The 15,800-nt window shown below is 37.2% G+C and overlaps 1 protein-coding gene across 1 annotated transcript in view; it reads right to left on the reverse strand.

The window, feature by feature from the left end:
* Window positions 1-315: 315 nt before the first annotated feature.
* Window positions 316-15,800, reverse strand: part of FBLN2 (fibulin 2) — a 132,539-nt gene continuing 117,054 nt past the window's right edge. Inside the window, exons 13-18 of the mRNA XM_087709084.1 lie at window positions 15,348-15,476; window positions 12,768-12,893; window positions 11,701-11,817; window positions 11,478-11,606; window positions 6,542-6,665; window positions 316-4,008 (exon numbers count right to left, since the gene is read on the reverse strand). Coding sequence (XP_087565210.1) covers window positions 3,651-4,008; window positions 6,542-6,665; window positions 11,478-11,606; window positions 11,701-11,817; window positions 12,768-12,893; window positions 15,348-15,476 — 983 coding nt within the window. The 3' untranslated portion in view covers window positions 316-3,650. The remainder of the gene's footprint in view (window positions 4,009-6,541; window positions 6,666-11,477; window positions 11,607-11,700; window positions 11,818-12,767; window positions 12,894-15,347; window positions 15,477-15,800) is intronic.

The following is a 15,800-nucleotide window of genomic DNA, read 5'->3' on the forward strand; positions in this document are numbered from 1 at the left end:
AGTGGTGGCTGTGTTTCTATCTTGCCAAGAAAATTCCATGGATGGGACCAAACATATCAAAGGTTAAGCTACATTGGAGGGAGGCACTGTCTTCACAATTAGGAAAATATTTCAAACATACCAAAGGGTTTCAATCATACCAAAAATAGGTGCTATACAAATACATGAAGATGTGGGTTGTAGCTATGTTTTTAGCAAACAGCTAAAAATTAGCTTTTACGTAACCAAGTTAATGAATATTCAAATAGAACTTGAATCCTAGAAACTATTTTATCTAAAAAACCCAAAAATTTATTTTTAACAATCACCGTTCATTTGTAAATTTCTACAAATCTTTTGATTAAGGTATCTATTAGCACATATGGGCTGTAGACATCAATCTCATTCAGTTATTTTTATAGAGTAAGAGCAACGTAAAAATGTACATTTTGCATTGGGCTATTAGTATACGATATAGTCTACATACACTGCCAAATAGTCTTCCAGTTTTGTTGGGCAATTCAAGCTAGAAAAGTAGAAAACATACCTATCGCTCTACTTCAAGTTTATCTTAATTGGATAGCCATGCAATACAATCAGGTATTTAATACTATAACATTTCAGTATCTTGGTTTGGCATTGTTCATCTCTGATATTTCCTTGAAAAATTATAATACATCTTGTCTGAATCTAACATTCCTAGAAAATAAAGTGTCCTTTCAGAATAGAATTTAAAAACTAAGCCCCAATTAGCAAGCTACAGTTTAACAAGAAAGCACCATGCATCCATTGTTTTCTTTCAACCTGAAATTACTTCACTGTAACTATAGATCAACTGCCTCTTGATGTTAAGTCCTTATTTAATTTTAAATTAAATATTGTCTGTTAAGTGTGCATCACTTTCCAGGGGAAGAAAAAAAAATCTAAAAGTGAGTGAATGACAGAGTATCCTCTACGTCAGGGGTGTCAAACTCGATTTCATTGAGGGCCACATCAAGCTTGTGTTTGACCTCAGGGGGACTGGAGGGGAGAGAGGCCAGCTTGATGTTCATTTTCAGCTGCAACAGCCTCCTGCAGCCCTCTGCCAGTGAAAACGGACCTGGGGAGGGTTAGGGCATGTGTCCCCCTGAGTTCCGTTTTCACTTGCAGAGGCACTTGGACCAGTCCTTCACTGTTTGCAGGACAACCCTGCTGGTCAGATCTAAGCACCCCAGGGGCCAAATCTGGCCCGTGGGCCTTGAGTTTGACACCCCTGCTCTATGTTATTCACAAATAATTCCAGTTTATGCTGAATGGGTCTATTTTCCAATAAATGGGATTTAAGTTACAGGCTCATTGTGCCTCTGAACATCTGTCATCACAATATGTACCACTTAAGAGATGTTCATCTGTGTTGAATGCAAGATCAGATATGGGGTTTTTTATCTTGAAAAGTTGTCTAGAAGGAGACAGAGATTGCTATTTACAAGACAAGTTATTCAGACTGATAGGCTTGCATACAATATGCCTCACTATAGCTTTGGGAGGTAAGCATTCTCCTGAGAGGCACAGGAAAATAGGGCTATGCTTTCCTTCCAGGCAGCCATGGTTCCCCAATACAGAATAACAAGGGAGGAAACAAATCCTTAAGATAGCCCAAAGGAGCCCAAACTCTGAATTATTAGAGGGCACGGTATAGGATGCATCACCCATGCTCGTTCTCTTGTATGTGGTAGAGTCTGGTGAAGATTTGTTGGAGGGAAAGGGTTCTTTCAGGAGGAGCTAAGAGGCAAATCAGTCTGGAATCCTTGGTATGCAGGAGGAAGGCCAGAGTGAACCCACCCTACCTATTTACAGGGCACCTCTGATAATTATGCAGACTGTGCTTTAATCTGGCAAGATTCTTTCTATGGGTGAGCAATGATAAAGAAATTACTCACGTTGGTTTTGGCTTGCTGTCTGATATTGTCTCTAACAGTCATCTGGTTGCTCGTAGCATTAGTACTATGCAACTTGAGTGGCTAAGAAGAGCCAATCTTTTAAAGTTAGTCCAGTACACCCAAGGAATTATGTGCCAGGGATTATTTAGATTCAAAGGATGACTGTATGGATCTTTCATGAGGCTCCTTTGAGAAAACAAGCTGCTACAATGAGCAAACCACATGTCTCCGTCATGAGGGACAGGATCCTGAACTCTCAGCATTTGCTGAGCAGGTCCAGCTTGAGTTTAACATCCCTGCTCTATGTTATTCATTGACATAGATGTTCAGCCTTCATGCATTTCTTGGCGCAAAGAGAGATTTATACAACCATTTTATTGGCCAACAAAGTCTGGTAACAGTTTTATACTGGTAGCCCTTGATTTACAAGAGCTCATTTAGTGACTGTTCAAAGTTACAAGGACACTGAAAAAAGTGATTTATGACCATTTTTCACATTTACGACCATTGCGGCATCCCCACAGTCATGTGATCAAAATTCAGACACTTGGCAACTGACTTATATTTATGACAGTTGCAGTGTCCTGGGGTCATGTGACCACCTTTTGTCATCTTCTGACAAGCAAACTCAATGGGGAAACCAGATTCACTTAACAAGCACAAACTAGTAACGAATTACTAATTTAAAATCTACCGTGATTCGCTTAAAAAGTATGACAAGAAAAGTCATTAAATGGGGCAAAATTCACTCAACAAATGTCTCGCTCAGCAACAGAAATGTTGGGGTCAATTATGGTCATAAGTCTATGGGAACTCTATGGAATCTATGGGAGTTCTATGGAAATGTCTCACAGTGTTATGGGAAAAGTAAATATTGATTATATAAATGCTATACGAGGAGAGTTTTTTTTCAGGTGAATTAACTGTGAGGCCTATATGCATATCAAGTTTGGTCAGACTTATTCCTAGTCACTTATTTGTTCCTCTGCACTGCATTTATAATTTCCAATTAAATATAGGAGGCAGCATCTTTAGTAACTGGGTAGGGATATCAATAAAGGGGGATCACATGGCCAAATCAATATCTGATTCACTTATGTGTTACAAGGGAATGGAAGGATAAAAGCAGAATTTGACTGGCACAGCACGTTCTTCTCACATAGTATGGGCCTCTTCAGCAAAGGAAGATTTTGTTTCCTCTTTAAAACTACATTGTGTAATTGTCAGTAAGTAAAAAAAACCACTGTCTGACATGCAATTTCTTTCTCTTTTTAGTTGTTTTAAAGACTGGGAATTGGCCTTCTGCCCTCTCATCAGCTCAACTGAATTGCACTTAAGCATCTTTCAAATACAATTTATTTTAACAGCTACATATTTATTTTCCCTTTGAAATCCATCTTATCTGGACTATTTAAATTTGGCTAGATCATGACCCCAACCTTGGTAACTAATTCTGAGGTTGTCATTGGTGCAATATCAAAATAACTTTTAAAGGACAGCATAATGACTGTACATATTTGCAACAAAGCTCAACAACCTTATTTTGCTCAGATAAACATTCAGAGTTAAAAGAGAAACAGGTGAATACATTTTAAGTTAATTTTACAAAAACAAAGATATTTTAGGAGCTAGAAAAAAATACGAAAGGTTATATTTTTCTACCAGTTTTTTTCTCTATTACCACAAGCTTTGGCAGGAAAGATTTTTTTTAAAAAAATAGCACCAATGAGCTTCAACAGTAATACATCCATCTTAGTATGTATGAGATGTAATGAAAATATAAATTTTGGCCAGAAAGGTTGTGTAGGTTCCTTGACGCCAAAGCTTCATTTCAACATCTAGCAAGAAGTCTTTGGGTTCTCTCACTTGCCTCTGAAGATAGACTATACCGGTATAGGAATTAAGCTTTCTAGTATTGAAGTAGTTTTCTTCATTTCCTTTGTTGATTGCAAGGATTATGTTGTCTCCAGCATAAGCAGGCGAGGGACCAATTCGGAAAATATGAGCTGGAACAACAATGTTTGTTTGGAAATTAAGCTGATAATAAGTAATGCGGAGCGGAGAGCTTTGGCAATCCAAATAGTTGAAGCAGTTGATACGTTCACATCTCCTGAGAGAAGAGAAATAGGAAATATTTAGCACTTTAGTAACTGGGATTTTGAAGGCGAGCTCTTGGACAGCATGCAGTGTTCCAGAAACCCTGTCTCTGGTGTTAAGCAATATATAGCCAGGTTAATATTACTGACTGTACAATTAGCAGCTGCTTGCTCTTCTTATATAACTCTCACTGTGTCAATGCAACTATCATGGTAACGAGCCAAGTATCAACAAGTCATGAACCTGAAAACCTCTCCTGGAAACTGCAATGAACTTAAAGGAATGCTTAGAAAATTACCCTGCACAGGTTGGTCTGGAAATGAACAGTGAGATTCATCCAATCACAATATTCTGATCAGGCCACATGAAATCTCTGAGACTCATGCTTACAAAGTTAGCATCATTTCCACCTTATGAAAGTTAATGTGATTGTTCCTTCATGGAATTCTGTTGTGCATGTAAAGTAAGCATGTAAGTATGAATATCAAAATGGCATTTTATTAATTGCACAGCAATCTGATTTATGTAAACTTTCATTATGGAACTTTATGGAATTATTACCTGCAGAGGTGGGTTGCTGCCAGTTCAGCCCTGATTGGCTGAACCTGTAGTAGTGGCAGCAGGAGGCTCTGCCCACCTGCCCAGACGCTTCTGCGCATGCACAGAAGCATTGCACGTGTGCGGGAACACGTGGAGGAGTGCACCCGAACTGGTAATAAAATTTTTTTAGCAACCCCCTCTGATTACATGGCTGAACACACTGTATCAAATGAAAGTGTCATAGTAAGATACCAGTTTGTGCTATATACATATTTATGAAACTATAGAAGAACATTTTCTGGGCCAGCTGTGATCTTTCCTGGATCAGCTATCTTGCATTACTGGATGCATTCTATATAACACTCCTTAGAAAACAAACCCTACATTTCAGCTGATGAAACCTGAAACATCCTGGGTACTTATGGTTCATAACTATTGTGAGAGCTGCACTGATTAAGAGTTAGCCTTAGACGCAATTTGACTTGCTGGTTGTCACCTTTATATGTTCAGGGCTTAGATATTGTCATGACCACTTTCCCTAAGTCGAAACTGCTTGTTAGTATCAACTGGAAGAGAGGATTTGCTGAAGATCTTATCACTGAGAAATTGTCATATTTAGCACATTCTGGCTTGAGCCTTCACAATGATGGGAATACCTTAGACCAGTGATGGTCCTCTTTTAAAAATTGTAGATCTCTATCAGATGAACTATATCTGAAAATCCTAACCACGGTGCAATTGTGAAATGCCTTCCTTGGACATAATTCTGGACGATGGATTTCTGTGTCTTTTTCTACACTCCGAATATGTGGTTTCCTCCCCAAAATAATTTTCTTCAGTAAAAAGCCATTGCTTGCAGTCCCTCCTTCTCTGCTCCTTTTCACTTTGGACCATTCTCTCTCCCTGCTATCTCCTGTGCCCATCACTGGTGCCCGATACTGTTAAGAAAACTATTTTTTCCCCTTCTACCCCTAAATCTTGCCTTCTCCAGACATGTTGTTTGATTACTTAAGGTCATCGTATATCAAAGCTATTCTCCCATTAGTTATTTGGTAACTTTCTGATTTAAAAAAATGTATTACCCAGTGTCTCCCTAATGTCACTTTCCAGCTTCTCATTTTCTGTAAGACAATGTTCTCTCTCATTAACTGAGGAGTAATTTAAGATCCATAGATCATTTATTGTGAATACCATGCCATTTGTTTCTAAAACTTTTATTTAATGGGAATGTGCCTTGGATCCTTATTCATTCTTAGTCATCTGGGGATAAAATTATTTTCACATTTTGCCCCTTAGAGCACCTGCATGGCTTTTAATGTCATAGCTCTTACAGCTCTTTTTTTTAAAAAAATCAGCATGAAATTCAACTATCAAAAAATGGATAAGACTATATTTCCCCATGGCCATAAGAGGCGGTGGCCTGTTAAATCAGAATAACTAAATGTATCTAGTTGAATTTTACCTAAGCATTATATGATATACAAATGTAGTGCCCTGATTGAAAACAGGCTTCTAGAAAATTTTCATGGTCGTATATATCACATTTTTGTTGCTGCAATTGCTGGAATTTAGTTTAGAAAGGCAAGAATATAGATAAGTGTGGGAAATACATTCTGACGAGAAAATGGAATAAGTGTAAATGAGGATGGTGTTTACATGTATACATGTAAGTAAAATGTATGTTTGGTTTTGAGAAAGTCTACCATGAGTTCCTTTTCAGTGAAACTAGAGCTTCCCATTTCAGATTATAGTCACATTTACTTTGAACTGTAGAATCAATGGCACATGGTTCCCCAATTGCTTGCCTGAAGCTATTTGTAGCAGGCTTGTCTTTAAAAATTAAATAACCTCTTGGTGTTAATGGATTAGAGTTTTGAAAAAAAAAACCACAACAAATAAAAGTGCAACAAACACCCTATGTTCAGCCGAGTAATTATTAAGGACTCTGAGTATTGATGTAATTAGCTGCCACGTAGAGGAATTGAAAGGGCAATTATTAGACTTACATGTCAGACACTTTTCTGTAGTTCGGGGGACACTCAATTAAAAGGCATCGGAAGTTCCCTTGAATATTATAGCAAGATTCTGCTGATGAACAGTTGTGGGTTCCCATTGCACATTCATCAATATCTGAGGATGAAGCATACAGAAAAAAATGGCAATTTAGTAGCATCCTTCTTCCACAAGTGAACAAATCATACTAATTCCACTGGGTTACCTGTAGGAAAATCAATCACAATGACTCATTTCTATTTGTAAAAAGAAAGGATGCATGTATTCACCTCACCATGCTAAAGGTTTCAGTTCAATGAGTTAAACAGATTGTAAGTGATGGACTCATTTTATAAACTGCTTAAGGGAAGAATATAGGCACCTTTTCTGAGTTAACCTTAATATCAGTATTTGGTGATACTTAACAGTTAAGAAATAAAATAAATAAATCCAACCACCCCAAGCCAGTACTTTTTCCACACACAAAGGTTGTACTCCTATCACCTGCGGGATAATCGTGAATCATACACGTAGGTAAATTTCCCTGTCCAAAGTCAGAGAAATAGCTGGGGTGGGAAATTTGAGATTTCTTCTCTCTATTGGTGAAGATATCTTGGAAAGTCTAAGGAGATATATGGGTTAGATTGGGCACTCCTATTTCGACTGAACTAAAAGCCATTCCCTCTGATAACTCTAAGTTGTTTTTCACTGAATACACTGAATTTCAATGAATAAAGTGAAATAATTAAAGAAACAGGTAAGGAAAAAAGGCACTTTCACATCTGATCCAATCCTTCCTAAGCACATTGTAGTCATCTATGATATGGTCTTCACTACAGGCAACCCCATCTGGCTGAGACAAAAGAAGACAAATCAACACCCCCTCCAGTTAACTAGCTGAATTTTTTTTTAAAATAGTTTCCAGGTCTCTAAATTTCAACAGCTCCTGGAGCAGTAAATATCGCCTCGTCCCAAAGATGCTTTTCCAGGAGGCAACTGGACTTTCTGGGTTTTTTTTTTTGAAGACGTTTCACTTCTTCGGCTCTGGATGGATGGTGAGGAATGAAATGGACTTCTCCAGTCAGAGCTGAAGAAGCTTCTCGGATGAGAAGCGAAACATCTTCAAAGAAAAACAGCGAGTCCAGTTGCCTTTTGAAAAAGTACCTTTGCGACAACCATGACCCGGATGACTGAGAATCTCCAGAGACATAAATGTCCCCTCATTTTACACACAGAGAAAATAAATTGTCTCATCCTATCCATACAAACACATTTCAGAACATCTAGCATGCATTTGCTTGACTAACTCCAGAACCTCTGAGTAGGGGAAAGTTTTGGTAGGTATCAAGAGCATACTTTTAAATTTTATTTATATAAATTCCCATTGAAAACCTAGCATCATTCTTTTGCAACCAGGATCTCTTCTCCAAAGATATATTCATAGATATAAGTTGTTATATAGGACCTCTATGGTATACCTTTGGGTGGAGAAGAAGGGCTTTCCTGAGCGGGATAAAGTAAATAGTTTAGTATATGATGCTTACCTAAGCTGAAAATATTAAACTGAACAGATTTTTTAAAGCAGGAATTATGAAACCATTGCAAAGTTTACTAGAGAGAATAAACCTGGATAAACTAATAAATTCAATTGTGACATCTTCTGGAGATCTCTGAGTGCAGATGGGGTGAGGCAAGGTAAGGCAAAAAGGAGAACTCTTCCAATTCTTGCAAAGCACAAGCATCACAAATCATAAGCTGCAAATTGCAGTTTGAACTACAGCCAGAAGAGTTAGCTCAACTCTCAAAAGGGGAGGAAAATGTGTCCCTGCAGAAGTAGTATCAAAAGCTCTCTGTGGAAGTGCCCAGAGGCAGGCAGACACCAATCAGCTTCCATTTCTGCCTGCAATCTGCAGGACTTTTTAATTACATGACTGAATAAGATTGCTTTTAAGGATGGGCCTAAATATATTTTGATTTCCCCATTTCTGGACCTCCAATTGCTGTGGAGGCATGTTGATAAAATGGCTGCAGAATCCTTGTTGCATATATACTTCTCTATATGGTTGGGAGAAGGGGTGGGTTCTGGCTGCTGCTACTGCTGGTCTGCTCAGGAACCCGTTGTGCCCATGTACATGATGCCTGCTATGCGCGCAGGCGCAGTACCAAAAAATAAGATGGAGCAGCCTATGGTGCTGCCGAGAGAACCGGTTCGGAAGTGTGGCAGGCCAAGTTACTATTTACTTGGCCGAACCGGTAGGAACCCATGTCTGGTTGGGAAGCTTACAGATTTTTTTTAAGACCAGCATTTCATCAATTCCAGTTGTGTCATTGTGTTTGAGGGATACAATAATTTATTTCTACCTAGGATACTTAAGATAAAAATGAAAATCCTACAAGAAAAATCTTTGAAGAGCAAGATAACAAAATAGCCATTTGTTGATCTGTGATGGCTTCAAAAGACAGGGAAGGAAATCCTGGCTTAATTCTTTAGCTATTCAAAAAAACGTCTCAAATGTCTAGACAGCATTCAGAAGTTTGCCACTAAAATAAATGCTAAACAATCCATGAACAAAGTATTGCAGTGAAATCTGCCTGTTTTTACAGAGAAGACAATCTCCTAAATCAACATCACTCTTGCATGGAGTGTGGCTTGTTTAAAGGCATAGGAAAAGAAATTAAATGGGGAATAAAAAAATGAATTAAAATAATTGAAGTCCCTTCTCATTGATTCATAAAATTAGGTGAAAAGGTAAATTGTTCCCACGTGGAATTTGATCTTGCAAAAAGATTTACTGCTCTCTGAAGCTTTATCACATGGTTTTGAAAACAACAATCCATAACATAATATGATAGTGTTGTACTATGGTAGTTTTAATTCACCAAACCATAAAATGGCCCTGAAAGAAGTGGGAAGGAAGGAAAGCAAGAAAAACAAAGATTTCTTCTGGGTGGAAATAATACTTTTTGTTATATATATTAGGGGTGTAAGATATATTTTCCCAATCCTGTCCCAGGTTCAAGACTTCCAAGGGCCACAAATGGTGTTTAAACAGTGTTTAAATGTCACAAATAATATATGCCAAAATTCCCTAATACATAAATTAATGTACTCATTGTCTCCCTAAAACCTCAAGAAATATTGGATTTACAATCATTAGGGATTCAGATTCTATAATCATATGTTATCCTATATCTTATCTCTTATATAAGAGCCAAGGTTGTGCAGTGGTTGGAGTGCAGTACTGCAGGCTACTTCAGCTGACTGCTAGTTGCAGTTCAGCAGTTCAAATCTCACCCGGCTCAAAGTTGATTCAGCCTTCCATCCTTCCGAGGTGGGTAAAATGAGGACCCAGATTGTTGAGGATAATAGGCTGACTCTGTAAACCACTTAGAGAGGGCTGGAAAGCACTGGAAAGCGGTATATAAGTCTAAGTGATAGTGCTAAGTGCTATTCAGCTTTGAAAAGCAGGGAAAAAACCTGCAAAAATTATAATTATTAAAGGGGGCGGGGCAAAAGTAGCATCCAAGATTTAGCAACTAGGACAACTTCCTCTTGCACCAAAATCAAGACTGACATATGAATTCTCTGAGTCAAGCACTGAAAAGTTTTCATTGGTATTGGATCCCATTAAATAATCCAAACAAAAAAGCTGTTTTGCAATTTTCAAATCATTTCCTTATTAGTGATCCATATCTTCAAGAATCATACACATTTTTGTGTGCTAAAATAGCAACAATAGAAATATATCTCTTTAAGACTGCTTGGGTAATTCTATAAAGGAGCTATGTTGAGCATATTAAAGGATGACTTCTAGTATGAATCATATCACTTGACCATCCATGCTACCTTCCCAACATGGTACTCGTCGGGATGCTTGGAATTCCCAGTCTGACCATCACTGCAGTGGCTGGCGCATGTGAGAATATAATTTCACAAAATACCCAGGCAACGCCGGGTTATCAACTAGTACTATATAAAAACTGATCTGTGTTGGGAATTGATGCTAGCTGACTTCCACCTATATTGATATCAAATTAAAGTAATAATGAACCTATGAAACTTTATTTCAACATTTGGCTAATATGGTTTTGATTTTACCAATTACAGTTCTTCTAGTAGGACAACAAAAAACAATGATGAAAATGCTGACTCAGTTCTTCTTCACCCTAAGTCTTTTTAGCTGCCACAACCTCCTATCCTACTAGGGAGAATCACATTCACCCACTAATAAGCCAAAGCTTCTCTACCTAGATAGTTATTTTCAAGGACTGTCACTGAGTGACTGTGTTTGATTTTATTGCAATTTTAATAATAATAATAATAATAATAATAATAATAATAATAATAATAATAATAATAATATATTGTGAAACAATTACCCAGATAATAGTATTTTTCTACAGAGAAATCTACATAAGTTTAATTTTTTTTAAGTTATCATTTTCTCAATCTTTTGATTACATTGCTGAAAAAATTTAGATGTACATTTTTAAATGTCTTCATTAGCTTCTACATGTATTTTTGTGCACAATTTCTAATACATGCACTTTTGTGATGCTGTAGATTCCCTAAAATTGTATTTCAATATTTTTCATCTCATATATACATACATACAGATATACATACATACATACATACATACATACATACATACATACATACATACACAAACACAAACACAAACACAAACACAAACACAAATATACATACAAATACAAATACAAATACAAATATAAATAAGTGATTTTCCCCAATACTTTTTTGGATATGCCAGGTTCATTTACACACACTTTCCTACTTCATGTTTAACTTCCTATCCCTTATTGCATTTTTTTAAAATGAAGATTTTATTCACATACAGTGATGGCAAATGAAAATTAGGTCAATTCATCATGACCTAATGGCAAGAAACAATTTTCTCTCTGTCCTTTCTCCAATCTCATTCTTACCTCGACAAGTCCTTCCGTTGGCGGCCATTGTATATCCTTGATCGGGGCAAGCACACTGATAACTCCCAGGCACATTGAGACAGCGGAAAGTACACAGGATGCCTGCACTTTGGGCACATTCATCAATATCTGGAATTGGTACATTAGCAAACATGTGAGGGCAATGGTTTTATTGTCCCAGAGAAATGTACAGTAGTGGTGCAGTGGAACAAATCAGATGTACCTTTACAGGAATGGCTGTCATCTGCTAATTGGTAGCCTTGCCTGCAGTAACACTGATAGGAACCATAAATATTAGCACATTCTTGACTGCATGGATTATTGTCACATTCATTGACATCTGTATTGAAAAATGAGTATCAGAAACATTAAAATAAGTTGCTGCCACATGTCTGTCATTGAAGGCAAAGTAGAATAATCCCTTAACTAAGTGGATTGCCTTTTTAAAACAAAACAAAACATGGAGCATCTTAAAGTCGAAGATAGAGTATTGACAGACAGTGGTTTATACATGCAGGAAATATATTTGATTATACTAAATTGAGATAATATTAATAAGCATTTGAAAGTCACAGATGATTGTAACTGTAACTTAGATGTGGGCTGTATCATTTCTAGTATCTCAAGGTCTATAGAAAGTTGTATCACACAATCAAGAAAGAGATGGAGCCAGGATGTTTTCAGGAAGTTTAAGTTTCATTGAAAGTCTTAAACTTTTCATATAAACATATGCAAATTACAATTCTCACTTAATGGCTGCCAAGTCTAGGGTCCATTCAAAGCTACTTGCACTTTGCCTACGAGCAAATGGGTCAGCAGGTGATGGTGTCGATATGGCATTGCAATATAGGAGGAAGAAGCTCTAGGACCGAAAGGGATGCTAACAGTCTACACAAAGATCTGGGCTTCTCTTTCTCCACCTTTGACTTAACAGTTGTAACACAACTCATTTTTATTGTGCTATTATCATTGTAATGTTGTTCAAAACAGTAGGCCTGTAATGCAAGTTGAATTAGACTAGAGTTATTCATGTTCAGTGAAATGCAAATACAAGAAAAAAGGACCCAACGGCAGTTATGTCAGGGTTTCATTTTATATTTTACTATATACAAAGTACATTAGAAAATTGGAATGCTAATTGTGACAAGTAAAGAATAGAATAATAGAAAAGAAAGCAGAAGAATTTCAAAACCTGCATTTAGAAATGTGTTGTTTTCTGTCAGACATTTCTCACTGTGCAATCTAGCCCCACTGACTTTTTTTCTTTGAGATAGCTTCATCTACAAATACCTTCACAATGTTTCCCATCATAAGCCAAGCGAAATCCAGAAGAACATGAGCAGTGATAGGATCCAGGAGTGTTTTCACACGAATGCTGGCAGAGTCGGCCTGGATAATTCCAGCATTCATTGATGTCTGTTGCAAAACAAAAACAAAATTGATAGCCATAAAATACACCTGGGAAAGCAGAAAGGGAGCAAAGAGGTTAAGAGGAAGACTTGTGTAATCGTTTCCACCTTGGATGTTGACATTTCCTTACTTTATTTGCTTATCAGTATAGTGAAATAAAGAAGTATAGAAAAATGCAGCTGCCACCTTATCAAATAAACCAGCACTTCATTTTTGCAAAATTGTCTACATTTATATCCTATGTTTTTGACTTATTAAATCACGTATAGCACATAGAATGGTTTTGGAAACCTCCAGAATATGAAGTTATACCAATGGATGTGTCCCACTAGGTAGGGCCAGACCAAGAAATGAATTGCACAGGAAGGTTAAAATTACTTTCATGCAAGTCTGATGACTCCTCTTCCTACTTGGGAAAACAGAATAACAGAGTTGGAAGGGACCTTGGAGGTCTTCTAGTCCAACCCCCTGCTTAGACAGAAAACCCTATACTGCTTCAGACAAATGGTTATCCAATATCTTCTTAAAAACTTCCAGTGCTGGAGCATTCACAACTTCTGGAGGCAAGTTGTTCCGCTGATTAATTGTTCTAACTGTCAAGAAATTTATCCTTAGTTCTAAATTGCTTCTCTCCTTGATTAGTTTCCACCCATACTTCAGTGAATTAGCAAAGCATCTATCTGAGTTGCTTTTCAATAATATCTGACTGTTGTGGACTTATTTTATTTATTTATTTATTTTATTTTGGTTTGTCAAACATGTATGAGCAAACAAGTATAAGTATAAATATAACATTTAAACATATAAGTATAGGCAGGTATACATATATACATAAGAAATGTATACAAATAAATGGGAAAAGTAGGATGGTAGGCACTCTGGTGAGCTTATGCACGGCCCCTTACAGACCCTTTAGGAATGAGGTGAGATCCACTGTAGACAATCTAAGGTGAAAGTTTTGGGTTTCGAGGATGTAACAACAAAGTTGGGTAGTGCATTCCAGGCATTGACCACTCTGTTGCTGAAGTCATATTTTCTGTAATTGAGAAAAACTTAAAACTTAACTTTAAAACTTAAAGTAAGTTTTATGCCTTGTTACTTTAGCAATGGAGCTTGCATATCTCTGTCAATGTCATCTTCTTTTTTCTCTATAATTAGAGAATTTTAAACTGAGAGTTCATGAATTTTGATTTTGTGGTAAGCAAGGTAATTCATTAGCTAAAGTTAGGGACACAACCTCCTTTTTCAACTGTCAATTTCTATCCCATCAAAGCCCTGTCCCATGGCCCAGCAATGTCAATCTACTTTTACTACTACTAGAAGATATTCTTTGGCTCAGCATCCTGAAGCTATGTAAGCTCCAACCCCTGTCTGTGTTTTTTTTATTTCAGACTCTTAAGTCTCATAACCTTTAAATCTGTTTGTTCCAAATCAGCATTCTTAAGATTCCATTCATGTACATTTCCCCAATCATTATAACTGTAAATAAATCAGTTCTCTTGGATATTCTGCTTCAGCTGAAATCATTTAGAATCCAAAGCACATTCAACCTGGAGTAGAAACAGACCAGGAGGGGAGATCATCATTATAGTAGTCTAGAGGTTTACAAGCAATTCTGTAAAGTGGGAGTGTTCTGCCCTCCTTTTTCTCCCTTCTTCTAATTTTCTGAAATTGGAATCTCAAAGGAGCACAAACTGGCTGATGGTTTCTGAGATTGCCAGTTTAATTCACTTATTTATAACATCCAGAAGTTCTTGTAGCAAGGTATAATCTATAACATGCGTTGTGTATAGAAATTTGCAAAGGTCAAAATCTTCAAGCATATCTCCATGGTCATCGCTTTCAAAACTCATTTTGACTTCAATGCTACCTTGGGGAAGAAAGCTGGGGAAGGAAGAAATGTTCATGCCATTCTTTCTAATTCTAGGCAATCTTCCAAGCTAAGCTTACACAATTATGCTGTGCGCTTGTGCGTGAATGTGCACAAAGTTTTACAACAATTTGCCATTCATTTTTGTCTAATTAAATTAAGTGACTTGACATGTGTCATCAGGAGGCTACAGTACCTACTTGCACTGACTGGATTATAGCATCCACTCAGAAATTGAATACCTGGTAGATCGTTACCTAGCATCCAAATCACTCAGGACCTATTTTCTTTGCAAGTGTGAAGATACTTAATAAAACAGAGAGCTGGAGACTTTTTAGCTCATCAAAATGTACTGGCTTAGGTTAATTTCAATCTATTGCTATACTTGAAATAAAACTGGAGCATGCAATTATCAAACAGACAAATTAGTCTATGTGAATGAAGAGTACTTCAGAAGCAATCATCCTATCTTATTTTGAGCTTAAGTACAGGAATTAATACTTATGCTGAAATCAATAGTATATAAAATATGTCTAAAGGTCCATATTTTTCAACAATCAGCAGTATCAATTCCCCTGTGTCATACTTACCAATGCAAGTTCTGCTGAATGAATCATACTGATATCCCATCTTGCAATCACAGCGGTAGGCTCCAGGTAGATTGTGACAAATCTGTCCTTCTCCACAGCGGTGTGTGGCAGACTGGCATTCATCAACATCTATAGAAGCAAAAAAGTAGCAATTACTCTAACCACCACGAGCCAGTTGATGGCCACTCTCCTTTTGTATCACAATTTTCAGCAAATGTGTGGAATGAAGGTGCTTGCAGCCTGAGCATGCAGCAGGAGCAGACGGGTGTTGATTTTCCCCCAGAAACTGCAGGTGCTGTTATTAGTGATTACAATTCCCTTTGCCAAAGCTGGCCTCCTGCAGCTCTGTGATACTTACAGGCCAACCCTATAATTTAAAATAAAATAGAAATTCAACTTGCAAAGCCTTGGCGAGCATTCTCTTTTGGATCCAAACGAACATTAGCTTCCTTT

Source organism: Thamnophis sirtalis, unplaced genomic scaffold, assembly GCF_051295495.1.
Source record: "Thamnophis sirtalis isolate CommonGarterSnake01/CBP01778 unplaced genomic scaffold, rThaSir2_p1.2 scaffold_3, whole genome shotgun sequence".
NCBI classification, from domain to species: Eukaryota; Metazoa; Chordata; class Lepidosauria; order Squamata; family Natricidae; genus Thamnophis; species Thamnophis sirtalis.